This window comes from Heterocephalus glaber, unplaced genomic scaffold (genome assembly GCF_053883595.1).
Source record: "Heterocephalus glaber isolate CG9 unplaced genomic scaffold, H.glaber_assembly_v1.0 deba00000901, whole genome shotgun sequence".
Lineage (NCBI taxonomy): Eukaryota > Metazoa > Chordata > Mammalia > Rodentia > Bathyergidae > Heterocephalus > Heterocephalus glaber.
In genome coordinates, this window is record NW_028258171.1 from 2,165,633 (window position 1) to 2,193,400 (window position 27,768).

The window sequence follows — 27,768 nt, forward strand, 5'->3', positions numbered from 1 at the left end:
CAGATTTTTATTTTCTTTTTACTGATCATTACTTTCAAACACTTCTGTAAGATGTGGACTATATTTATAGTAAAACACAGTTTTAAAGGTTGAACTACCACATGTGGAGATACTAAAAAGATGATGATTGCACTTCTCACATGTGTCAGTTGAGTTATCATTGGACTTCAAAAAACATTAATTTTGTTTAAAAAAAATTGCATAAAATATAGTACTAAAGCCACGGGAATGTCACAAACGGAAATTCCATGAACCCTACTTTCAAGGAAGCTATATTTTAGTATATATTAACATATTTCTACCATTCAGACATGGAGATTGAGTAATATTTTTTTTTTTTTTCTGACAAGCATCTTTATCTATTTACTCACATTCAATCACAGTTGGGGCTAGGGGAGTTTTATGATTACAGAGTTATGCAGTCCCACATTCCCCACTGAGTTTACAACTTAAGTAATCTTATGTATAAATGTAGGCATCCATTGTATACAACAGCATGACAGTAGTAAGCATATACACACAACTATAATGATGAGAAAAAGTTGTTTTAACCATTGTAGGTTGGGCAACCATTTAGTTAGCCATTGGAACAAGTCCCAGCCATCTTCATTATGTACCCTTTGAGCCAGGTCTTCCAATTGTTTTACCTTTTCTTTGATTTTTGGACTATTGTCAGTAAGATTGAAACAACACTTATTTCTTATTTTCTCACAACCTTCGTGGTGGAAGAGCAACAAATAGTCTCTCGTTGCCCTGTTATCTAAGATTGCCTGTCTCTGTTCTTGTAACTCTTGGTTAATTAATGCCAAGGCTGATGAGGTAGCATTTAACCCTTTGACCACCTTGCATGCTAATTTCCGTACTGCCTTTTCAGCATGGACTCTTATAGAAGGCAAGGCAACAAAGATGCTATCATAGTTATTACTTCAGCATCTGTCAACAGACCTACATCATCATCACGTCCTGGTGCAGTATAGGGTGACCAACATTTAGTTCTGTTTGGCATAATCAAATCAGTTCTATCTGGTAGAACCACAGCTAGACGACTCAAGCAGCAACGGGTCTTGGTTAAATTGGCTGGGATATAATTGAAAGTTATTCCTTCACAGGTATAAAACCATCCTATTGGCAGGGAGATATGGCAATCGTTATACACAATTTTTTGTTTTATATGGCAGTGCATCCCTTCCAACCGTTTTATCCTCAGACATTTGGTTGTACAATTTTCATACATAGCACATTGGGTATTATTTGACATAATTACCCTGGGTGTATATAATTTGACAGCATTTTTAGGTTTATGACATGAGGCATGTCCCCAATACATGATGGAAATTTACATCAACATTTAGACAGAATTCAGACAAATTAAGCGAGTTTGCCAATTGAATCCATACATTTTTTTGTGTGATCTAGACCTCTTGGGGGCAATACTGACAGTGTCCCAGAGAATATTATCATGAAGGCGAAACATCTGCAACCCGCTCCAATCTTAGCTTTTGGTCACCTGGTTGGCTGATAACCTTCCGTTTGTCCTTTTTGACGTCCGCGGGGGGTCCTGCTTTCAGATGGTTGTGATGTATCCAGGCAGAATGTCCAGCCACCTTCCCCGTCAAGGGAGTTGACAGGACAACAGGAACCAGTTCCTTCCAATGAGGTTCCAGGGTCTTGGAATCAAACCTGTGAATAAAAACCAAATCTCCCCGCTTATAGGGTAAAGGTTGTAAAGGTTTTTCATTGGGACTAGTCATTTCCTTTCGTAATGTCTCATGTAGCTCTGACTGAAGCTGATGAACTGCTTTTAAGGATTTAAGCAGTCGAAGGTGGGAAAACTTTTCCTTTAATTCTACATCTACTAATGGGATGATTGGGGGAGATCGCCCATAAACAATCTGGAAGGGGGACAGATTGAGGGGAGGCTTGGGAGTGCACCTCGTTCGGAGGAGGCCAAAAGGGAGAAGCTCTAAACAACCTAGTTCAGTCTCCAAGCATAATTTAGTCAGAATCTCCTTTAAAGTTTGATTTGTTCTTTCTACCTGTCCTGAACTTTGAGGCCTATAGGCACAGTGTAGATTCCACTTTATTCCAAGGATATTACTAATTAATTTAGATATCTTGGCCGTGAAGGCTGGACCATTGTCGGACCCCAGAGCTAAGGGCAAACCAAAACAGGGAACTATTTCTGTCAGGAGCTTTTTAACTGTTAATTCAGCTGTCTCCCTCTTAGTGGGGTATGCTTCTACCCATCCTGAAAAGGTATCCACAAAAACTAGCAGGTATTTGTACCCATACATGCCAGGCTTCATTTCAGTAAAGTCCAATTCCCAATGTTCTCCTGGAGTTAATCCTCTGTGTCGGACCCTGGGGGGCCCGGTTACCCGATTTGCATTTACCTTGAGGCAGGTGGGGCATCGTCTCACCATGTCCTGGGCCTTTTGGGCTAATCCCTCGCTGACAAAATGAGGTCACAGGGCAGCCATCATCCTTTTCTCGCGTAGTTCTCTCAGCAACGTGTCTGCTACAGTGGCTGGGAGCACCACCTTTCCATCCTTAGTCGCCCACCATCCATGTTTTCCTCGAGTCCAGCGTCTCCTGTTCATTTCCGCTACTTCTTTATCTGTGTATTCAGGTTTTTCTGGGAGTACCGGCGTGGGAAGCAGAACCATTTGCTTCCCCAGTGATTTTTGGGCGGCTTGTTTTGCTGTCTGGTCAGCAGCATCATTACCAATCGTCTTGGGGCTAAGCCCCTTTCTGGTGTCCGCGGCAGTGGATGATGGCAACCTCTCGGGGCATCCAGATGGCTTGTAGCAATGCCAATATCTCAGTCTTATTTTTGATTTCCTTTCCTTCGGAGGTCAACAGCCCTCTATTTTGATAAATTTCCCTGTGTACATGGGCGGTGGCTAAAGCATAACGGCTATCAGTGAATATATTTATCCTTTTTCCTTTTCCCAATTCCAGAGCCTTGGTCAAAGCAATCAGCTCAGCCCTCTGTGCTGATGTCCCTTGAGGTAGCCCCTGCTCCCATTCCACCTGTTGGTCCTGGTTGACCACCGCCGCTCCAGCATACCGTACACCATCTCGAACGAAACTGCACCCATCAGTATAGAACGTTATCTCTGCTCCAGGGAGGACCTGGTCCGTCAAGTCCGGAAGTCCTCCCCTCAAGTTTTCAAGAGTCTCGAGGCAATCATGGATGGGCATTTGTTCGTCAGATTCTGGGAGTAGAGTAGCCGGATTGAGGCCAGTGGTGGTGGCAAACTATGTGTGGCTGTTCTAATAGGAGTCCTTGATATTGTAACAGTCTGGCATTAGACACTGAATAATATACTCTTGAAAGATCAATGGGTCACAAGAGAAATAGGGAGAAATTAAAAAATTTATAGACTCAAATGACGAAGGTAGTATGACACATCAGAATCTGTGGAACACGATAAAAGTTCAAAGATGAAAGTTTGTAGCTATAAGTGCCACATTAGCAAAACAGAATGATCCCAAATAACCTAATGATGCATCTCAAGGGCCCAGAAAAACAGGAACAATCCAAACCCCAAACTAGTAGAAGGAAAGAAATTATAAAAATCAGAGTGGAAATCAATGAAATTGAGACTGAACAAGTAGTATAAAAGATCAGTGGATTAAAAAGTAATGAACTCAAAGAATGCTTTGAAAGGATAAATAAGATTGGCAGAACCTTAGTCAAATTTACTAAGAGAAAGAGAACACCCACATCAATATAATTAGAAATGAAAGAGGCAAAATTACAGAATACCACAGAAATCCAGAGGACTATTAGATATTATTTTGAAACATATTCCAATATTGGAAAATTTGGAAGAAATGGATAAATTCCTTGACACATATGACTTACCAAAATTGAACCAAGAAGATGCAAAATCTCTGAACAGATCAGTAACAAGCAATGAAATGCAGTAATAAAAACTCCCATTAAGAAAAGCCCAGGACCCAGTGGATTCACTTCTGAATTTTACCATAACTTTAGAGAAAAACTAACATCAGTATTCTACAAACTTTTCCATGTAATTGAAAGGGTAGGAGTAGTTCCAAACTCATTCTATGAAGCCAGCATTACCCTGATACCAAAGCTAGATAAGGATTTAACAAAAAAAGAAAACTACAAGCCAGTATCCTTGCAGATATCCTCAATAAGATACCTGCACACAGAATTCAACAAATTATTAAAAACATCATACAAGTTGACTTTAACCTAGGGATGCAAGGATGGTTCAACATATGTAAATCAGGGGCTGGGGATTTAGCTCAGTGTTTTTGCCACCTGCTGCGCAAGCACAAGGACCCGAGTTCGATCCCCGGTACCAAAAAAAAAAAAGTAAATCAGTAAGTGTAATACATTACATAAATAGATGCTTTTTTGTTTGTTTGTTTGTTTTGAGACAGAGTCTCACTATGTAGTTCACTATGTAGTGGCCTTGAACTTACTACATAGCCCTGGCTAGACTTGAACCCATGAGGATCCTCCTGCCTCAGCCTCCCAAGTGCTGGGAATACAGATGTGGGCCACCACACCTGGGTCATAGGTAGAATAAAGGAAAATAAATCACTTGATCATCTCAATAGATGTAGAAAAAGCTTTTAATGCTATATACATGTATCATTTTCCCAAATCAAAAATGACTGGTATATAGCAAGGATATACTAGTTAAAAAATTAGAACAAAGCTCCTTAACCTTACAGATTTTCCATTGTGTTTGGTTTAGATTATTATTAATTTATTATTTTTAGTAATTTTTATCTTTCTGAAATGTTACTGTACAACTCAGAATATTTATTTGAGTTTTCAAAATTTTTCTTTAGAGCATATTAAAAATCTCCAGACTGAACAAGCATCATTGCAGTCAGAAAATACACAATTTGAAAGTGAAAATCAGAGGCTTCGGCAGAAACTTGAAGTAATGACTGAACTGTATCAAGAAAACGAGAGGAAACTCCACAGGTAAGAAAAATTATATTGTTTTATAATTATTATTTTCAGACTGGGTCTCCCTGTGTAGTTCAGGCTGGCCTTGAACTTGCTATGTAGGCCAGGCTGGCCTTGATTTTACAGTGATCCTCCTGCCTCATCTTCATAGATTCTATATGTGCAAGTTTGCCTACTTGATGAAATTTATTTATAACCTTTAAATCATTTCTTGGAGTTTTTGTGGCCATTTATGGACATGTTAAGACCTAAAAAAGTTTAAATTGCCCAGCTGAGGCTGAGTGAGGCACCCCTCTGCCTTTCTTGCTTCAACTTTTTTTTTTTTTTTTCTGGTCCCGGGGATCAAACTTGGGACCTTGCTCTTGTGAGGCAGGCACCGGAACCACTGAGCTAAAACCCCGGTCCTTGCTTCAACTTTTAATCTGTAGATAGGGATTGTTTTTGTAGTGTTTATTGGCACATCTTTTACATTTTTATGCTTTTAAAAAAATGTTTAAAATGCTCCCCAAGCATGTTCAAGTGCTGTCCAGAACTCTGAAGAACAAGAAGACTGTGATGTTATTTTATGGGGAAAATACATGCCATATAAACTTGGTTTAGGCATGAGTTATAGAACTCTTGACTGTGAGGTCAGTGTTCGTAAATCCATAATGTGCATTTAAATAAATGCATACATGAAGCAAGAGTGTATATTGATTGGTTGATAAAGTTGTGACCAGAGGCTAATAGGACCCTAATCTTATGTTACCCTTAGGAACCATAATCCAATATTTGTTAATTCAGGGCTTGTGGTGACTGTAGAACGTAATGAGCATAAATTATAACAACCTACTGTATATACTTGTAAGCTGGTAGAAAATGTTAATGCTCCGTTGAGATGAGGGTGTTGGGTGGTTGGTTAGGCTCATTCACTGCTGAGATCTGTGCCTCAGTGCTTTGGACTAAATTTAAATGAAAACTTACCATTCATTGTGGGCCTTTGGGCCATTTTGGACTTCTCAGGCTATGGAAGAGAAATAAATGTGACTAAATGGAAGAGTTGAAGAATAGCCTCAGGGTTTCAGTCAGTAACCCTAAGAACAGGCCTTTCTTTTTAGAATGCAAGATTCAGTGGTACCTCTGTTCACGAACTTAATTCTTTCCGTGATTCTGGTTGCAGACTGAATTAGATGAGAACCAAATCAGATTTAGTGGCTAGGTTCAATATTGACCTCATAGGGAAATTTGGTTCGGGTCATGTCTGATTCAGTTTGTGACCAGAATCATGGAAAGAATTAAGTTTGTGAACTGAAGTATCACAATATTGGAAATACATTTTCGACATAAAGAGATTATTTGAGATGACAAAAATTCTTCTAAGTGTATTTTTTTGGAATAAAAGTATATATGGTTGATATAAGATTTTAATTAGATATATTTAAATTTCAAAGAAAGATGGTATTTCCTGTAGATTTTCAAAGCAAGAATGAGAGGCTGAGTGTTCTCATACCTGTGTGTGTTATTTGCATTGTGATTTCATTCATTCATTTGAAATGTTTTGAATTCCCCAAATATTATATATTCTTAAACTATTTCTACTCAAATTCAGTGAATTATGCTAGTGGTTATTCTTCAGAGTAAAATATAGAGACTTGACAGAACCGTTCAAGTGTTAGATTTAAATTTTTGCCTTCGTACAGTGTACTGTAGTTTCAGTTGTTTTCTGTATTCTGACTTAATGGTTTTCATGACATATATTACATTACTAGCACTTTTCCAAATTTAATAGTGCAGAGAAGTAAAAATGTAGAACCTAAGAACTTAGTGTGTTGCTTTAAATATGTGAAGTTGTGATTGTTCTTTAGTTGTCTTTTTGGGTTTCCTTTCGCAGTGTAATTTCTCCCTTTAATAGGCCTTCTCAAAGTCGAGGGGAGTGTAAATAAGAGCTCAGTGTAATGGGAGGGGTGTCTAAGAATCGCTGGCATCTTCAGTAGCTACAGTCTGCAGAGGCACACCTCTCTTCCTTACCTGTGCCCTTTATACTCTCCGGCTTTTCCTAAGGCAAAGACTTATTTTCTTGGAAGACTTACCTAAGGATTACCCTAGAGAATACTTTCTAAGCAATAGGCATGTAGTGTATAAAATATGAAACATTTACTTGTGCCCTGTGGTATTTCTCTAGTAGTTTGTAATGTTCCTTTACAAAGTTCATAAAGGAGAGGAGACATCTATTTAGCACTCCATTTGTGTTTTCCTGTGTTGTTCAGTATTTCTTGAGAGCACAGCATTAATGATACTACGTGAAGCAGAGTGGATAGCATAGAGGACTTGTGAGCTCTCTACCTTGGTCCAGTCACAGTCACACACCACAAAATGATATGTTGGTCAACTATGAACTGTGTACATGAAGATGGTCTCATAAGATTATGTTACTGAGTGACATCATAACTGTCTTAGTTTATGTAAGTACACTGTGATGTTTATATAATGGGCTAAATTGCCCAATGACGCATTTCTCAAGAGATCCCTGTTGCTAAGTAATGCACCTTGTATTAAGTTTTTCTGTTCTTCATTTTCATTTTTATAAAAGAGGAAAAATAATAGTACCTTTCTTATAGAGGTATGGTAGTAATTAAATATGATAATGCTGTAAAGGCCTATACCAGTGATGGCAAACCTTTTAGAGCTTTCAGTGATCAAACAGCCTGCTACGGCATGGCATAGGATCACCAGCACTGGAATGCCTCGATACTCTGATATACTAATGGCACATACTAATGGCTCAATAAATTACTTGTTTTTAATATTGAAAGAACTAAGAATAGCTGGGCGTGGTGGCACATTCCTGTATTCGCAGCACTTGAGAGGGTGAGGCAGGAGGATTGCCATAAGTTGGAGGCCAGCCTGGGCTACACAGTGAGTTAAAGGCTAGCCTGTGCTACATAGTGAGACTGTCTCAAGAAACCAAAAAAAAGAACTAAGAATAGTAAGTAGGACTAGTACTGTTTATAATGTTATTCACTTTGTGTTCATTCTCTTGTTGTTATTATTATTATTGAAACGGTATGGAAGCCTAATTCCTATTTTTAATCACCATTTAAAAAATATTGAAACAGTTTATTAGGTGGTAACTTTTTGTGTAACAAATGTAATGCTTTTTATATAAGAAGGTTTGATAAATGATACGTAGTCATAATATTTGTTGTTAGCATTTACCTTTGATAACTTTGTTTTTTGATAAATTAATATAGAAAATTCTTGAAACCATGATTTCAGCAGTACTTTATTGGATGTAATACAATGTTGAGTTTATAGTATTCCACACCAGAAATATTTCTTCTCTTTTTCTTGCATGTAATATTTGTAGTGGTATTTTAAAAATTGTTTTAGGGGAAACACCAGTGTTGATAGTTAAAAAGATGTAGTTGATTATTTTGTGACATGTATTAAAAGAAATAAAACACTTTTTTTTAAAAGGAAATTAACAGTAGAGGAAAATTACCGGTTAGAAAAAGATGAGAAACTTTCTAAATTGGATGAAAGGATCAGCCATGCCGCTGAAGAGCTGGAGACCTACAGGTATTAAATACTCTTTTTTGGGGGGATTAGTAAGGTATCTAAAAATTCAATAATAGAAAAAAAAGATAACCAAAAACAAATGACATTTTTTTTTTCATTGCTTTCATTCAGATTTGTTGCTCTTATACAATTATGCAGAAAATATAAAAAGGAAAATGTTTTCTTTTAAGGGTATGTGATTTTTAAACCTCAAATTTGAATATGGACAATTCTATTTTATGTTAATATCAAGAAATTTATAAACATTAATTTTAAGATCTTTTACTTTTTGGTTCAAATGAGAAGAATGTGTACAATATTAATGAGTTGCACAGTGTGCTATAAAAAGAAAAGTAAGCCACAATTAACATCCCGACAATATGTATAAGACTACCTTAGTTGAATCTTCACTAAATCCAAGGAAATAAAAAAGAAGTAGGATATAATAGTGTCCAGAATACATACTTGTGATACTTTGGTTTACCTTAGGAAGAGTAAACTTGGGTTTAAACCAAAAGAAGGAATTATTTTGTTAGTCTTATAAAGGTAATAAGTAGGGCCGGCAATTTAGCTCAGTGGTGCCACCGCCTGCCTTGCAAGCGCAAGGTCCTGAGTTCGATCCCCGGTATCAAAAAAAAGGTAATAAGTAATATTTTAGCTTGCAAAAGTTGTTAATTTCCTAGAATTCCTTTGAAATTATAGGCATCTGAGTAAATCTTCCAGGATCATGCTTCTTTAAAAAAAATAAAATGGTATATGATACGGTATAAACCTTTGTGCAACTTTGCTTCAGATGAAACCAAGTGGTATCTTAAGGTTAAAATTAGATCAGGAAAAAACCAAAAAAACAAAAAAATTATATCAGGAAAAAATATTCTTTAGAATTTTTTAAAGGTGATTTTTTTGTTTTGTTTTGTTTTTTTGTACTGGGGATCAAATTTGGGTCCCTGCGCTTGCACAGCAGGTGGTGAAACCACTGAGCTAAAATCCTGGCTTAGTGCATAGATAATGGGGAAAAAAGTAAGAACCAAGATACATCATGTACAGGTACAAACACCCAATGATAAATGTAAATGTATTTATACCTAAAATGTATCAATTAATATATAAATAAAAAATAAATAAATAAAATCCCAGCTTAAAGGTGATTTCTTAACGTGGGTTCTGGAGTTATTTTGTACACAAATAGAGCATTTAGGGTGCTTTAATATTTTTTGGTAGAGTGTTCATTATATTTTAATACTGTGGTAGAATAATTATTTGTTCCTTTTAGAACACGAGCCAAAGATCTTGAAGAAGAATTGGAGAGAACCATTCAGTCTTATCAGGGGCAGGTATGTGTGTGTGTGTGTGTGTGTGTGTGTGTGTGTGTGTGTGTGTAAGTTAATTTAAAACAATCTGATTTGCTTTTATTGATGCAGGGATACAATTATTTGACCAGCTGTATACTTCTCTTTATGTGTGACATGTGGCTGTGGACCATTTCTAGGGAGCCAAGGATTCTGAGATTTAAAACAAAATCATATTTAAAGTTCCCTTCTTTCTTGGGAATGTGGATTACATGGGATAAATAAACGTGTATCAGCACTGCGGTCTCATAGCTAGCCAGGCTGGTTATCAGTTAGTGAGAAACTCCTTTTGAGTTGATTACTGCAAAAAATAGGACCTTACTAGACAAAAATCTTGTTTGTACATGTTTTTGTTTTAAAAGTATAATAGAGTAAATTTGCTTTAAAATGTTTACTGTCTCAGCTGGATACAAGGTCAACACACAAAAATCAATAGCTTTGCTCTACACGAACAACAGACTCACTGAGAGAGAAATAGGGCAAACAATTCCTTTCACAATAGCATCCAAAAAACTGGAATACCTAGGAATCAGCCTAACGAAAGAAATCAAAAACCTCTTCTCTGAAAACTATAGCATTATGAAAAGAGAGATTGAAGAGGATATCAGAAAATGGAAAGACATCCCTTGCTCCTGGGTAGAATCAACATAGTGAAAATGGCCATATTTCCAAAACTGCTATATAGATTCAATGCAATCCCAGTTGAAATCCTAGGAGCATACTTCTCAGACCTTGAGAAAACAATCCAAAAGTTCATTTGGAGCCAGAAGAGACCCAGAATAGCAAAAGCAATTCTAGGCAACAGAGACATGGCAGAGGGTATTACAATCCCCAACTTGAAACTATACTGCAAAGCTACTGTGATAAAAACAGCATGGTACTGTCAAAGAAACAGACCTGAGGACCAGTGGAACAGATTAGAAGATGCAGAAACAATTCCAGACACACTCATCCACCTCATCTTTGACAGTGGAGCCAAACACCCTCACTGGAGGAAAGATAGCCTCTTTAATAAATCGTGCTGGAGAAATTGGGTTTCAGTTTTCCAACTCTTAAAACTAGACCTATATCTCTTACCATGCACTAAACTAAAATTGAAATGGATTAAAGATCTAAATATTAAAACAGAAATGATGAACCAGCTGGAACAGAGGTTAGGTAGAACTCTTGAAAACATTGGTGTAGGAAAAGATTTTATGAACAAAACCTCAGTTGTCCGGGAACTAGCACAAACAATCAACAAGTGGGATCTCTTCTTATTAAAAAGCTTCTGCACAGCAAGAGAAACCACCAGCAGTGTGAAGAGACAATCCACAATGTGGGAAAAAAATCTTCACCTGCTCTTCCTCAGACAAAGGTCTACTCTCTAGAATCTGTAAAAAACTTTAAAAAAATCAGAGCTTCCACATTTAAAGACCCAATCCAAAAATGAGCATCTGAAATCAACAGACGTTTCTCAGACAAGTAGAAATAGCAAAGAAACACATGAAAAAATGTTCAATATGACTGGTCATTTGAGAGATGCAAATGAAAGCAAAGCTGAGATTCCACCTTACCCCAGAAAGAATGACTGCTATCATGAAATCAACCAATAACAAGTGCTGGCAGGGCTGTGGGGAAAGAGGAACCCTGCTCCACTGCTGGTGGGAGTGTAGACTGGTGCAGCCACTGTGGAAATCAGTATGGAGATAACTCAAAGAACTAGGACTGGAAGTCCCAGTTTACCCAGCTATTCCCCTGCTGGTTTCTTCCCCAGAGAATTAAAAGAATCATACCACAGTGATATATGTGTGCCCATGTTCATAGCACAGTTTGTAATAGCTAAAACTTGGAAACAGCCCAGATGCCCATCAACTGGAGACTGGATAAAGAAAATGTGGTTTTTTTTATAAAATAGAGTACTACTCAGCCTTAAAAAACGAGAAATTAGAGACATTTATAGCTAAATAGATGCACATTGAGGCGATACTCTTTTTAAGTGAAATAAACAGGACACACATGTGTAAATACTGAATAGTTTCTTTAGTGTGAGAAACAAAGTGTAAATAAGGACTAAAAGGTATAATAGATAATGTGAAATAGGAAGAAAAGGGGCAAAAGAGAAGGGGAAGTGGGAGGGGTAGGGGAAAAAAAAGGGAATGAAATTAATATGAGAAAATGAAAAACTGGAAACAAAGTCTTTGTAAATAGGGAGGGATAGAGTGGTTGAAGGGAAGGCAGGGGAATGGGGAAAAAATAAGAACCAAGAGAGTTTATGTAAACGTGCAAATTTCCAATGATGAATGACATATTGTATACCTAAAATGTACCAATTAAAAAAAAAATGCTAGCAAGGCTGCAGGGAAAGAAAAATGTTTACTGTCTCTACAAAGATAAATTCTAGTGTTAAATATAATTGTTTTTTTACTTAAGAAAAATAATTGTAAATATTTTTATAACTTTGTTTTTTAGATTATTTCCCACGAGAAAAAAGCACATGATAATTGGGTAAGTTTTTAAATTCTCTTATGGTTCTTTTGTCAAATTCCTTTCAGAAGATATACTGCTCATTTAAATTAGGTGAAAATAAAGATAGTATTTTTTTTCAGAGATAGGGTCTTATTGTGTAGTTCAGGCTGGCCTTGAACTCACTATGTAGCCCAGGCTAACATGGAACTCATGGTGACCCTCCTGCCTCAGCCCCAGTCCCCCAGGGCTGGGATTATAGGCATGTGCCACCATTCTTGGCTTTAAAGATTGTATTTTTTAAAAAATCACTTAATTTCATTAGTGATGAATATGTATTAATAGTTCAGAATATATACAAAGAAATAATTATCAGAATAACTTTAATTTCTACTGTTTGGATGAATTTAGATATAAGAGTACATTTAGAAGTAATTTTGGTTCTACATTGTTAACAGTTAAAAGAATGTTTTATTGTACTAAAATTTACTAGTGTAACGTACTTTTTTGTTAGTATAAAATTGATTGTATCATTACACATGGAATAATTTTTGATAGTGCTAAAACAATTTAACCTGTGCTTTTTGTAAATGTTTACATAATTTATTCTTTGCCCAATTAAAGTCATTTCTAAAGTCAGTTCTGGGGCCAAGGATTTAGCTCAGTGGTGCCATGCCTGCCTCGAAAGCTCAAGGTCCTAAGTTAGATCCCTGGTACTAGAAAAAAAAATAAAAAGGAACAAGAAAAAAAATTATAAAGTCAGTTCTAAAATGTAGTTCACAACTTTAAGTGAAAGCAAATTTGATAGTTCCTTTTACTTGTAAAGGGATGATGGTTCTAGACTAAGTTAATTGCCTGCTTTTGTATGCTATGAGGTATGATCAAATTTATGGTTAAGAGGGCTGGGGATTTACCTCAGTGGTTCTGCCACCTGCCTTGCAAGCACAAGGTCTCGAGTTCGATCTCTGGTACCCCAAAAAAAGAAAAAAAAATACATATACACACACACACACACACACACATACACACACACACATGGTTAATATTAAATTAAAAATAATTTATTATAGTAAACCCACATTGCCATTAATACTCCTCAGAAGACTTCTCCTTACTTTGAGCACACTTATCCCATCATCCTTATCACTTTGTGAAGAAGTTCTGGAAATTCTTTCTTGGGAGGTGTCTTTAGTTGTGTTGTCCCGACTGTCTTAATGTCATGAATTAAGTCAAAATGCTTACCTTTCATGGTCATTTTGACTTGTATGCAGCATATTGTTGGATTTTTGTTCTTGATCCATTCTGCCAATCTGTTTCTTTTGACTGGTGAATTGAGACCATTAACATTGATGGTTATAACTGATATGTGTTGAATTATCCTTGTCATGTTATTTTCCTGTTGTTGGCTCCTACTTTCCCCCACTATTTTTAATTTCTTGCCTTTCCTGATGGATTCATTCTGTTGGGGTTCATGGCGTTGTAATTCTCATTATCTCTTTCCAGAATGTCCTTCAGAACATTTTGGAGTGCTGGTTTGGCATTCATGAATTTCCTCAGGTGTTCTTTATCAGAGAAGTATCTTATTTCTCCATCAATTTGGAAAGATAGTTTTGTAGGGTACATCAGTCTAGGTTGGAGGTTGTTTTCTTTTAGGGCTTGAAGTACTTCACTATAAGCTCTCCTTGACTTGAGGGTTTGTGTTGAGAAATTTGCTGATTCTGGTGGGGTTTCCTTTATAGATGATTTGTTTCTTTTCTCTAACAGCTTTTAATAATCTGTTCTTGTGTTGGATTTCTGGAATCTTGACTTATTATATGCGTAGGTATAGTTTTTTCTTTTTTTTTTTTAGTTTTTTCTTTTTGATCATGGATAATTGGAATTCTATATTCCTCACTTATCTGTATGTCAAATTCTTTTTCCCTGTTTGGGAAGTTTTCTGCCATTATTTCAGTGAACAGTTTTTTTAAAGTCATTTGCGCTATCTCCTACTTTTTCATTGACTGCGATCAATCTTATGTTATTCTTCTTTGCATCATCCTGCATTTGTTGGATTGATTTCTTGTGGGCCCTTGCTATTTTTAAGAAATCTTTCTTTTCATATTTGCTAACTGCAATCCTGTCTTCTATTTCTGATATTCTGTCCTCATATTGGCTCATGCTACTGTGTATACTTTGAATGGAATTTTGAATTCTTAGATATTGCTTGAATGTGTTTCATAGATTCCATTTCTTTTCTATGCAGAGTGTTCATGTTTTCCATCATTTTTCTAAGCTCTATTTTAAAAAATCTGTATCTGCTCTAGAATTACTAATTATGTCTTTCATTATAGCCACCATCTCTGTAGTTATCAGAAATTATTTATGATTTGATTTTTTCTAAACCTCTTTCATCTGCTTTATTACTTCACTGTTACCACTTCAGGGAGTCCAGATGGATAACTTTTGGATTGTTCCACCTTATTGCCCCCTGGATTTGCCTTTGGTGAGCTGGAAGTCTAGGTTAGCATCTTGTTTAAGTGTCTTCTCATTTCTACTTTTTTGGTTTTTGTTTAATTTCTGGGTTGATGCTTGTAGATTGCTCATGGTGATTGTCTTTATTGCTAGTATTTAGAACCCTTAGGAGATAACTACTTTTCAGAGATGTCTTCCAGGTATGGCTGGCTTTTGGGTTTTGAGTCTGTTGCAAGATCCTACTTCTTAGGGCTGGGGATGTGGCTCAGTGGCCTGCCTGGCAAGCACAAGATCCTAAGTTTGATCCCCAGTAGCCCCCCCCCCCCAAACTCCTACTTCTTCAAATTATTGGGGATGAGAAGTTGCCGCCTAATTGGCCTACCCCCTGGTTTTTTGCCACTGGTCTATAGTATTTTTTATGACCCTTAGGAAGTCTCAGTCTTGGTATACCAGGAAGAACAACTGATTAGAACAAATATGTCACCTTGGCTAATAGTACAATCAGCAATAATAGTAGCATCATACACAGCCTAGAAAATGACAAACTGTGGTAACTATTAATTTGCCACCTTTAAATGTATGAATTAGATTTGTGGTTATATAACAAAATCTAAAATGAACCCATAAAATGCAGTAAAAAAGCCCTCAATATAGCAAATATACCCTCAAGGAAGAAAATTTAAAAGGAGTTAGGAGAGAAAAATAGAGAAATAGAAAAATAGTAAAAGATTAGAAGCAAGGGTAGAGGGCAAAGGAAGATCATGCAAACTTTGGGAAACTGGTGAAGAAAGGAGAGAAAAAGAGAAGGAAGAAATAACAGAACAAACAACAAAAATAGAAACTGTGTTCACACTCATATAAAAATAACAATTAAGAAAAAACAAAATAGGAACAAAATCTTTGTAAATAGGGAGGAATGGAGGGGTTGAAGGGAGGGCTGGGCAAGGGTAAAAAATAAGAACCAAGAGAGACTATGTAAAGGTGCAAATTTCCAATGATGAATGTCATTATACTGTATACCAATGATTAGAATGAATGATCGATAATGCAAAATAGGAAGAAAAGGTCCAAAGGGGTAGGGGTAGTGGGAGGGGCAGGGGAAAGGAAAGAAGGGAAAGGAAAAATGCTGAGAAATGGAAAAAATGGAAATAAAGTCTTTGTAAATAGGGAAGGGTGGAGGGCGTGAAGGGAGGGCTAGGAATGGGGAAAACATAAGAACCAAGATGCATTATGTAAAGGTACAATTCCCAATGAGAAATGTAATTTCTTGTATACCTACAATGTACCAATAAAAGAATTTAATAAAAAAAAACAAAAACAGAAACGAAAAGAGAAAAATGAAAAAAAAAAATGTCCACTTCAAGGCGTGGCTCTGCTGTCACTGGTAGGCAATGTGGGCAGCATACAGATCTGAGTTGATTAATCCCAGCAAGCCAGCCTTGGACAATCCCAGCTCCTCACTGGCTCAGACTGAGCTCCCTGACCTCCTGCATATGGGAACTCCGACATGGCACTGGAAGCCACTAGATGGAACTAGCCCACAGCTGTTCTGAGTTCTGAGCTCAGTTGGCCCCTCTCCAAGGTGGCTGCTGGCCGATTTCCGGGGAGACATCAAAACACCAGCAACTCACCAACCACTGCAGTCTGCTGTGTCCACTGCTCTGCTCCACTGGTGTGTTTCCCTGTGGAGGTCTTGAGTTGCCAGTAGTCATGGTTTGTCTGCAGGTTTGAGCTGCCCTTTCCCCACAGTGGGTCTGGGCTAAGGTAGGAGGTGCTGGCTGTTACCTCTGTTGTTGGTGACATTCTCTTTGCTCTCACTGGGCTTCAGTTCTGCTTCAGATCCTTCCTGGGTCCTAGGGACCCACCTCCTTCTTCTCTTCCTCACATTGCTTTATTCCAGTGCCTGGACAAATTACTTTCACTTTGTATTTTTGTAAAGTAAATAAACCTTTGAGTGTGGAAAAAGAAAAAAGAAAAAAGAAGTAAGGGGAAGTAGTTTGAGAGAGATTACTGGGAACTTGTCTGTACTGTAATGAAGTTTTGAAAAATTGTATTTAAACATTCACTGTAGTTTTTGATCACACTTCATAAGCCCAGTGAAATGCATTAGTTTGGCCAGGCAAATGTTCTACATGTTGCTGCGTATTATCTCCAGAGTCTATAGAATGACTGGGAAACATAAGGTACAGTTCACTATGAAAGTTTGGCTTTTGCCAACTATTTGGGAATATTGCATGTTCTTGGTATTTATTATAAACATAAAAGTTTTTGTTTTTGTTTTTTTTGAAATAGGTTTTCTTGCTGGCCTTGAATTCATTATGTAGCCCAGGCTGGTCTTGAACTTGTGGCAGTACTGCCTCAGCCCCCTCCTCTCCCCTAGTGCTGGAATTCCAACCATGTGCCACCGTGCCTATCTGTGCTCTGATTTTAATCTTTTATTAAGTAAAAATATCATTAAACAAATATAAAATACTTAGAGGAATTCCATCTGTATTAAATCTGTGTACTTAACAGATGTACAACATTGATTATATTCAGCCATGTAAAAAAAAATGACCTGTACAGGCATGATGTGAAGTTATTTTAGACCTTTATGGTTTCATAGAGTCACAGAGATTTTTCTCCATTTGTGCCTACATTGTTCCGTAGTGAGGGCTGCCACGCATAGTGACTCTGAGTTGTCCTTGCCATTGCCCTAAGCTTGTGTGCTCTTACTGTGTTATCTGGGTATTGCCAAATAATGCTAATCCATGATTTCACATCTAGACAGTAAATTTCATTGGACACATGATTAACTCTAGTCTCAGGCTCATATCTTTTGCTTACATGAAATTCATTCCAGTTTATATATTTTTCTAATTTTAGCTGGGTGTGGTGTGCATTCCTGTAATCTCAGCATGCAGGAGGCTGAGGCAGGAGGATTGCCATGAGTTCAAGGCCAGCCTGAGCTACATAGCAGTTCAAGGACAGCCTTGAACTGCTACATAGCAAAACCCTGTCTCAAAAAATTTTTTTCCTAAATTCAAGGTGTTTTACATTGAGCTTATGAAATGGACACTTAGGTGATTGTGCTGTTTTTATGCCATCACTATGATATTATCACTGTGATATTTATGCTATTCTTTCATTTTCAGTTTGTATAAAATTTTTTAAAAGGTGTTATTTTCTTTAAGTTGGCAGCTCGAACTGCTGAAAGAAACTTGAATGAGTTAAGGAAAGAAAATGCTTACAACAGACAAAAGTAAGTGGCTTACAAGGAACACTTTAAAACTTAAAATTAGTCACTACTTTTATTAATTGAATAAGACTTTTTAAGGATAAATAAGAAAACTTGGAGTGTACTAGCATATCTGGTTGCAAAATAGCTTTATAGGTATGACTGGTTTTTGTTTGAAATACTTGTCTTGGAAAGGTCACTGAAATAGAACTTGAAGGAAACTATTCACTAGTTCTTCTGTAAAAAGTATAATTAAAAAAATTTTTTTTAGGGGCTGGGGATTTAGCTCAGTGGCACTGTGCCTGCCTTTTAAGTGCAAGGTCCTGAGTTCAATCCTCAGTACCAAAAAAAATTTTATTTTTAAACCAGTGTAGGTACGGGAAGGCAAAAAGGGAAGAAAATAAAAAGCAGGAATCTTTCTGATATAGTAATGCTTAGAGTATCAGCACTTTTGAGGGGGCTAAGAAGATAGTTTTATTATCTTGCATCCCCAGGTTTTGGTGTATTAGATGGCATTGTTGTACAGTAATAAAATAAAAGGGAGATTGAAAGTGTGTGGTAGAGGGGAAGACTAAATGCTTTTCTATAAGGATAGTAACAGTCGAGAGTTTTATATTTTTTTCCAGACTGTATGACATTATTGAATATTATTGAATAACTATTGAATATTAACATTATTGAATATTAGTTTTAGTCCTCTTGTCTCTTTTTGGTCAGAAATTTAAAGTAAAATGATTAAATGTTTTATTTCAGGTTTGATGGTCAAGAACTAGAATAAGATACATTTGAAAGTTCACATTTTAAGACAAAAAGTTTACAAGTGAAATAGGATGAGTTAATGGGATTTCCAATTATACATTATGATTGGAATCATACGGGTCACATTATAATGGAAAGTATATCTCCTCAGGAATGCTGTGTTTTAATCCTGGTGCTTTCCTTTGTAACATCATTTGAACTCCTAGCTTTAGTTTTCTTAGTCATAAAATGGTGGATTTGAACTGGCTATTCATTTCAAAAATTTGGATTCTGTGAGATAGTACTTACTCTGCACTGTAGTCTAGTTTTGAAGAAGGGATGAAACACTCCCAAATCTCAACAAAACATCATTATCCAAAAGCAACAAGGAACTGCTTGCCCCAAAATAAGTAATGGGAGGAGATATAGCAAGGTGACTTGGTCAGACCTATTTCTGTATGTCAGTACTGAGGGTAGAGTAGCTTTAGTTGGCAGTGGCATTTTTCTTGAAATGTGGGTGCTTCTCTTGGATAAGTAACTTAGCGATGTTTGTTTTTTATTTGCAGATTAACTGAAACAGAGTTTAAATTTGAACTTTTAGAAAAAGATCCTTATGCACTTGATGTTCCAAATACAGCATTTGGCAGAGGTAGTCTTTTCTTTTAACCCCTAATTTAAAATACTTATTATATTTATATATTGTAATAAAGTTTATATCAGTGTAAACTAACACCATTATTTATAATTAATTTAGGTTTTAGAGCTGGGATTCTATACTAAGCTCTCAAAAATTCCAAGTGTCTGGGATTTGTTTCCCTAGCAATAAAAAAAAATATTGAAATCTTCTTTTCTTAGTGGGATTCTGTAAGAGAATATGTTTCTAGTACTGTGATCTTCTTGAAAAGCCAGGCAGTTGGCACTTAGTAAGGTACTCATTATTTGTGGGGAGAATAAATGAATAAGAAGTACTTAAATGGAATGGTATTGTGACTGTTTACATATTTAACTACACTTTTTAATTTGCTTGGATTATAAAAATGGAAATTAAAATGGTTTTTAATTATTTGTTTAATTTAAAAAGTGGGGAAAACTTAATACTCTGATAGTAATCCTGTGGGAGGACCAATTCTTTGTAAGATATGTTTAATATTTCTGTCCTTTCATTTTGAGGTGGCATCTTTAATGATCTCAAACTATTCCATATAGTTTAAATGTTTAAGAATAGTTTTGGTTAAATTTTTTTTTTTAATTAAATTCTTTTTTTGGTACATTGTAGGTATACAACACAATTACATTTCTCATTGGGAATTGTAGTTTTGGTTAAATTTGAACCAACCTCTTGCAGCAGTGAAAATAAATCTATGCTTATATGAATAGAATTTCATTTTAATAACCTTTGGGAAGTTATAAAAATTACTTGACAGTCAACTTGCCTTAAAATGAAAGTCTACTTCTACATTTAAAAAGTATCAGATTATTATGAATTTCAAGTAGTAACAGTTTGGAATGGGGAGTAGTATACAGAAGAAATTTTTGTCTAAATCCAGTGCAGAACCTCAGGGAGGGTGAATAATGCTTTGATCTTTTGTTCTAACTTGTTTGAGTATTGTAACAGCTGCCCTTTGTAAGATTTATCATGTTTAAAAGTATTTCTTCAGTGGTATTTTAAGTCTGGTTTTTGTTGTTGTTGCTTTTTTACCTTTAAAGTATAACCATTATTTTGGAGGACCAGGGATTTAGCTCAGTGGTTCTGGTGCCCGCCTTGCAAGCGCAAGGTCCCTAGTTCGATCCCCGGTACCAAAAAAAAAAAAAAGAAGCACACAAATAACCAAATAAGTATTTTTGGAGTGGTTAAGTTTGTAAAATATTAGCATTCTTGTTTATATGGATTGTAGAGAAAATAATTTTTCTGATAAATTAGTGTATTTCAACTGGTTTTTTTACTGGTAAGGAATCAAATATAATTTCTGATGCTTCAGAGTATTTTATGCATTTTTCTACTTTTCAAAATCTGAGCTTTAAAAAAAAATGTGAGCTTTACTCAAACATTTCATGTCCCAAACACAGTGTATCTGCTCCTGATTTAAGTGATCACTGCCATACTGCAACCCTCATCTGCTGAATATCTGGAACTATACTGCCATTAACAACAAAGCAAAGCATATTTCATGCTCCCAAATGTCCCCATTACTCCGAAACATCACCTACATCCTTTGTTTAACCTCTGTGGTTATTTAGGTTGTACACTTTTTTTTTGGTACGGGGGATCGAACTCCAGTCCTTGTGCTTTCGAGGCAGGCGCTGGAACCACTGAGCTAAATCCTTGGCCCTCCTCTGTGGTTATTTAATTGTATTAATTACCAGTAGGGGAATGTTTTTATTAAATGTCTGCTTGGTAGACTTCAAAAACACCAGAGTCCCTATTTAATTCAGTCCTACATTAGCAAACCCAAAGGCGTAGTGTTTAGCACTTGGATTAAACTAAAGTTGGCAATAGGATGTCCTGATGTAATTGTTGAAATGGGATTCTATCTTTGTAGTGTAGCTAACTGAAACTATGAATTTAAATATGCTGTTTTAATTATTCCAGAGCATTCCCCATATGGTCCGTCACCATTGGGTCGGCCTTCATCTGAGACGAGAGCTTTTCTCTCTCCTCCAACCTTGTTGGAGGGTCCACTCAGACTCTCACCTTTGCTTCCAGGGGGAGGAGGAAGAGGTATATTGTTTAAACATTTTTATTACTCTAAATTTCTTCCTTCCTTTATATTTTTCATCTCAACTTACCTTTAAAATAATTTGTAAAATAAACAATTGGAAAATACAGGCATTCCTTGCACTTATTGTGGGTTACTTGTTTTTAGAAAAGGATTTCTACAACATCTAATTTTAATATATTTTTCTCTTGGGAAGAGTGTTATATAAGTTGAGCATTCCAACTCTGAAAATCTGAAATCTAAAGTGCTCTGAAATCCAGAACTTTTTGGGCACAGCACTAAAAAAGTTGTGCATTTCATTTTTCAGATAGAGTCTAAGTCACTGCCAGGGAAAGGGTCATATGAGAAACTTACTGAACTTAGACTTGTTCTTTTTTTTTTTTTTTTTGATACCGGGGATTGAACTCAGGTCCTTGCGCTTGCGCAGCAGGCGATGAAACCACTGAGCTAAATCCCCGGCCCTGCATTTCATTTTTCATATTTTCAGATTTGAGATGCTCAGCCACTAAAGTCTCTGCAAATATTTCAAAATCCAGAAAATTCCAAAATCAAAAACACTTCTGATCTTAACCATTTTTTATAAAGGTTATTCAACCTGTACTAGATAACATTTTGATAATGGATTTCATGTTTATCTTATTTTTAAAAAGTTATATAGTATAAAACTTTTAAAAGAATACGTAGAATAACAGTTTAGCCTAGTATCAAATTTTGTTTTGATAAAACATTATTAGAATGTAGACTTTTTAAAAAATGTAAAACTCTATTACTATTATCTTTTTATTGTTTAAAAATTAGGAAGTGAAAGGATCTCTTTTGTTTTTAGAATGGAGTTCAGAGGTACCCTTTTAGGCAGAGTTTATGGGAATCTCTTAAGGAGAACTAAATCATTCATAACTTTGAGAACCCAGGTTATCCCCCCCACCCAAGGCCCTTACATGTTTTTGAGAATTTCTGTAGGTACCTCAAGCCCAAGCATAACTCTTTTTTTGAGACAAGGTCTCACTGAGTAGTTCAGGCTGGCCTTGAACTCTTCTATGTAGCCCAGGCTGGTCTCGAACTCACAGAGATCCTCTTGCCTCAGCCTCCTGAGTGCTGGGATCAAGGCATGTGCCTTCACGCTCCAAGCACAATTCTTGATCTTTCTACATTTGCCTCCTCATTGTCTCACTCTGGTGTCACAGAGGCTCTTGTGCCTTTGAAAACTTGTTTTGAGGTTTCCTCTTTCATTTTTTGACCTAAGTTTTTTCACTTTGTCAAATTGCTTTGAAGATTTTCCTGGATTTGTGGCCAAATTAAAAAATGAAAGGTCTGTCCCCAAATCAAAAGTCTTAGGTTTTTAGTCTCAAGTCTGTGTTTTATGATAGCTGGTGGTGTTCTTCACAAGTGAAGGGTCCCCATCCTTTTTGTCAGTGATTTTAACAGATTGAATTTGAGCTCAGAACATGAAGTACAGAGTCTGTATAAAAACTTCAAATAAAACCCAATATATCAAAACTCATGTACTCAAATTAATTCGGTACAGGGAATTGAATCCAGAACCTTCACGCTGAGGTACATCTCCAGCTTTTTAAACATTTTTATTCTGAGATAGGATCTTCCTAAGTTGCCCATGCTGGGCCCAAACTTGGCAATTCTCCTGCCTTGGCCTCTCAGAGTGCTGGCATTATAGGTGTGTGCCATCACATCCAGCTGATACTATTCAATTACATAGTTTCTGAGGGAATCTATGCACTTCCTCAATGAAGCTGTCATTCCTAATTTTTTTTTTGGAACTCTTCCTTCGGAGGTGCCTTAAAAGGATATGAGAAAAATCATTTTCCTACTTTATGGTCATGAGATATTCTCCCTTTCTCCATTTCCTATTTATATCTTCCATCTTCAGTTTCTTCCACTTAGAGCTGATCCTTCCAACCTCCCAGTTGTCTGCAGATTGGGCCCACAGCCTCGCCTCGCCTCGCTGCAAAGAGCCTGTGCTGGTATCTGTTGGGAACTGGAAGCCCTGCAGTCTGTGCTGTAGACTGGGTGATAGGTGGAGCCCTGGGGTGCACTGGGCACTTGAAGAAAGGAACTGGTTTTGAAATTCCTCTGTCTGCTATGTAAGCTTAGGTCTCAGCGCTGTCACTCCCCACCCCAATTTTTAACTTTGACTTAGGGTAAGAAATGTGTTCTACATCCAGCCATATTATGGGCCAACATACCATAATCCTTTTTCATTTTTATTTTTATTAGGACATGTTTGCAGTACATAACAGTTACATTCCTCATGGCGATATACAGTAATTGAAACATTACATGAAATAGAACTTATCATTGCAGTTTTGATGATTTGTGACATTTTCAGTCTTACTCTGTTTCATTGAAAAAGAATGCTGATTAAGACTAAGTTTCACATACCACACATGTGTAGCAGGTAGCAGTCTGAAAAAGCTATAAGGTAGAATATAATTGGCTAAACTGCATATGTGAACCCCTGGGAGTTCAGTTACGTAAGTAAAGGATTGCTTGTAGTCAATTGATTATTTGAAATAAGAGTAAAAATTACCTTTGATTTCTCCTCTCCTATTTAAATTACTTTCTTCTCCTATTTAATTGCTTTCTGGATACAAGGTGTTTAGATTATTTGCAAAGGTGTTTTACTATTTGTTTAAAAAGCTACAGAAGTTGTTGGTAAGTTACCAGCCGGCCTTGTAAGAATTGCTTCGAACTGAGTTTCTGTAACCTGCCAAAGAAGGATGAAGATTGTTCTTTTTCTTGCCTTTTATTATCTTTTTAAACTTGAAAGTTTTCATGAGATGTATGTTTGAATAAGATTGAGTATAAAGAAAACTATTTTAGAGTAAATTGCATATAGCTTTTAGTCTTCGTAAAAAATCTTTAACCCTGAGTAATTTTCTCTGGTTAGTCAGTTGCCCTGTAGTTTTGGTCCCCTTGTTGTGAGCAGTCCGGTGAAACTTTTCAGTGTTTCTAAAGCTCTTTGCATCAATCTAGAAACAAAAGCATCCTGATTGATTCTTGAACATTTTCTGCTTTCTTCTAATTAGAAGGATAAATAAGCTAAGGGAAGGATTTGGGGATTTTAATAGATATACATCTGTAAGGAAAAAAAATGGCACTGTATTTGACCTTCTGACATCAAAGCCAAAGTGACCTGAGCCTACAAACAAGTAGCTGGAAATTTTTAAAAATGATTACAATATATTAAAAAACAGTGCTTCTGCTGATTTTTACAAGTTACCAAGAAGAGGTTGAATTAATTTTGGTCTCTCCTTTTAAGGAAGGTATTAAAATAGGACAAACATTTTAGTTAGATTTTTATTTAAAAAAACTTTTAAAAAAGTTGTTCATTGAAAAGAATAATAGACTTTAATTTTCTGAAAAATAGAATTTTCAGATACCTAATTGGTCCCTCAATGACAGACAAGTGAAGTATTAATATTTTTGCGTGGAATGCTTAAAATAGTTTTTATACTTACTTTTTCATTTTAATTGAATGTGAGATTTTGATTAAGGTACTGTTCTTCCTTTGACCATAGGAGGGTAACTTTTTTTATTCCCCTCAGTTCAACAGATCAAACTCAGGGCCTTAACATATTAGGGAAACACTGTACCACTGAGGTGCATCCTAGGCCTAAGATGGGAGCTTTAAAATGATTCCACCCTTTATAAATATTAGGCCAGTTTTTCTTATCCAAATAAATGTTACATTTAAAGTGTTTATTTCAACAGTGCTGTTGGTTTAGAAATTTGTTTAAGACTTGCCTTCAGGGTTTATGAGTTCTCTTTTTGAATGTGAATATGACATTTAGAAATTACTTAAAAGCCATTTAGAGCTAGGTTTATCTGGTGGATACAAATGTTTTAATTAAGTTGGTTAAAATAATTTTGGGGCAGAACTAGAGAGTTATGTTACAACATTGAGAAACAATTTTTGACATGTCTTTTAAGATGATTTGAGTAAATTGCGTTTCCAAATGAGTTCTAAAAAGTGCTTAGAGTAGTGGCAGAGTTATTAAACTAGTATGTAGCCCCTTAGATGACTGAGAAGAATCATGCTCATTTTGACTATTGACATATTAGTTTAAGCAACAAAAACTTAATTTTTAATTATCTTATATCTAATATAGATATCTTTACTTTAAATTTATTTCTATACCTTTATTTTTCAGATTTAATACTTATGATTTAACCATTGATTTTAACTGTAAAATGATGGTGATGATAGCATTTAAAAATGAATTTTGTAGGCAAGTGTTTGTTTATGCATGTGGCAAAATTATTTTTCCCATATCCTAGAAATGGCTTTGTTAGGATAGAGATGTAGTCTAGAGACTACAAACTTAGAGAAACTTTGTTAGAATCTGTATTTGCTTTTTAAGGATTTTATTTGTTGTTAAGTCATATGCTTTTTAAGATTAAACAAATTTGAATGTCGTTTTTTTCCCCTTTAATTAGGCTCAAGAGGCTTAGAGAATCCTCTGGACCATCAGATTAGCAATGAGAGAGGAAACTCAAGCTACGATAGGTTAACCGATCCTCATAGAGCACCTTCTGACACTGGATCTCTGTCACCTCTGTGGGAACAGGACCGTAGGGTGATGATTCCTCCACCAGGTACGTAAAGAGAGTAGTTAGTATTTATATTTGAAAGGCAGCTATTATGTGGAACATTGAAATAGAAGAGGCCTTTATGAGTTTGCTTAAGAAAAATCATGATACATTTTAGAAAACAATAACAAATTTTTAAACAGAATAATAGGAGATAACTGTTCACCTAACAGAAAGCTGTTTATCCCTCCAAATGGAATGTCTATATTGTTTTTGTTGCTTATAAAAGTAATATATACTTATTTTAGATAATCTGAATGATGCAGAGCTATGTAATTAGTCAAATGAAAATTTCCTCTAATCACAAAATGTCCTCAGAATTTAGTTATATATATATTTTAGTCCATATATATATATATACACATACACATATACATCCATCCATCCATAAACACAGGTATTCAAATTCTTTTGTCACTTCTGTGCAATTATATCATTCTCTCTCTTTCGTCTTTAGTCGTAACCATGTACATAATATAAAAAAAAAACATGAGCAGACATAAACATACATGTAGACAAATATTCTGTAGCTTGAATATGGTGGTTTGATAAATCTACAAGTGATAAAATGGCATAGAACTATACACATGTATTGAACTGTAGTCAGTTTCCTCTTGGTTATATTACACTGTAGTTGTGAAACATTAAAATATTGGTGGAAACTGGGTAAAGGATATGCTCTGTACTGTTTTTGTGGTTTTCTGTGAATCTTTTGAAAATTAAAACCCAAAGCCTTCATTGGATATAATACACATATGGGAAAGCATAAGTATTCTTAAGCATATAACTTGATGATTTTTTTCAGTTTGAGCAGCTATATAATTACTTCTCAGACCAGCGTTCATTTTCTTTGTCTTACAAATTTGTCTAGAACTCTTATTTACAATATTTTATTGCTCACATATCACCTAATAATCATTTAAAATTTTAACAAAAATATATCTGGAGGTAACTGGTCCATTATAAAGTTATTATAAATACAAAAGCGCAACAAAAATTTACCAATGTGGCTTGACACAGTGCTTTAGTCCATAAGAAAAACACAAAGATATTTTCATATTTAAATTTATAATATAGATTAAAGCGACCTGGTGAGAACGTAGGTTAACTTGCTCATACACTTGCTTTGCTAGGGCAAACTTCCTAAGAGTGATACGTGCTGGCTTACTGTTTTTGCTTTGTAAATGAAATTGAAGTCCTGTCCTTTATTAAGGAGGTAATTCACTTGTAGATAACTATTTCTAACTACAGCTCAGATTGGAAGCTGTAATTTGAAAATTGCTGTCCTAGATTTAAATCAAAAGACAGTGGTCAAAAGATTTAAAATATTAACTAGATACTTTTAGATCTAAATATACTTTAGAGATCTATGTGCTGTAGTTTGTCTCATTTTCTTTCCTTTTTTTTGGTTTTTTCAGACAGGGTCTCACTTTGTAGCTCAGGCTGGCCCTGAACTCACTGTGTAGCCTAGGCCAGTCCTGAACGCCCAGCAATCCTCCTGCCTCTGCCTCCCAAGTCCTGAGATTATAGGCGTGCACCACCACGCCCAGCAGTTTGTCTCATTTTCATAAGAAATTTCACTGAAACATTTTATGTCAAGACACTGTTTTAGAGAATAAAAGAATACAGATTCTAAAAATTAAATGTAAGTGAATTATGTGGTAATACAATGGAGTGAGTATAATGCCGAAATAGATCTTTTTGTGCAGTAGCTCTGTCCAATAGAACCCTCTGTAACGATGGAAG

At 35.8% G+C, this 27,768-nt stretch overlaps 1 protein-coding gene across 13 annotated transcripts in view; it reads left to right on the forward strand.

Moving 5' to 3' along the window:
- Mia2 (MIA SH3 domain ER export factor 2) overlaps positions 1–27,768 on the forward strand; it is a 117,604-nt gene that overhangs the window by 75,138 nt on the left and 14,698 nt on the right. For 8 of the 13 annotated variants that reach the window (XM_087208022.1, XM_087208023.1, XM_087208024.1 and 5 more), the window contains 8 exons: positions 4,837–4,975; positions 8,417–8,518; positions 9,771–9,831; positions 12,298–12,333; positions 17,916–17,983; positions 19,264–19,346; positions 21,288–21,416; positions 25,870–26,028. In XM_087208022.1, coding sequence (XP_087064148.1) covers positions 4,837–4,975; positions 8,417–8,518; positions 9,771–9,831; positions 12,298–12,333; positions 17,916–17,983; positions 19,264–19,346; positions 21,288–21,416; positions 25,870–26,028 — 777 coding nt within the window. The remainder of the gene's footprint in view (positions 1–4,836; positions 4,976–8,416; positions 8,519–9,770; positions 9,832–12,297; positions 12,334–17,915; positions 17,984–19,263; positions 19,347–21,287; positions 21,417–25,869; positions 26,029–27,768) is intronic. The other 5 variants (XM_087208026.1, XM_087208027.1, XM_087208035.1 and 2 more) reach the window with 1 other exon arrangement.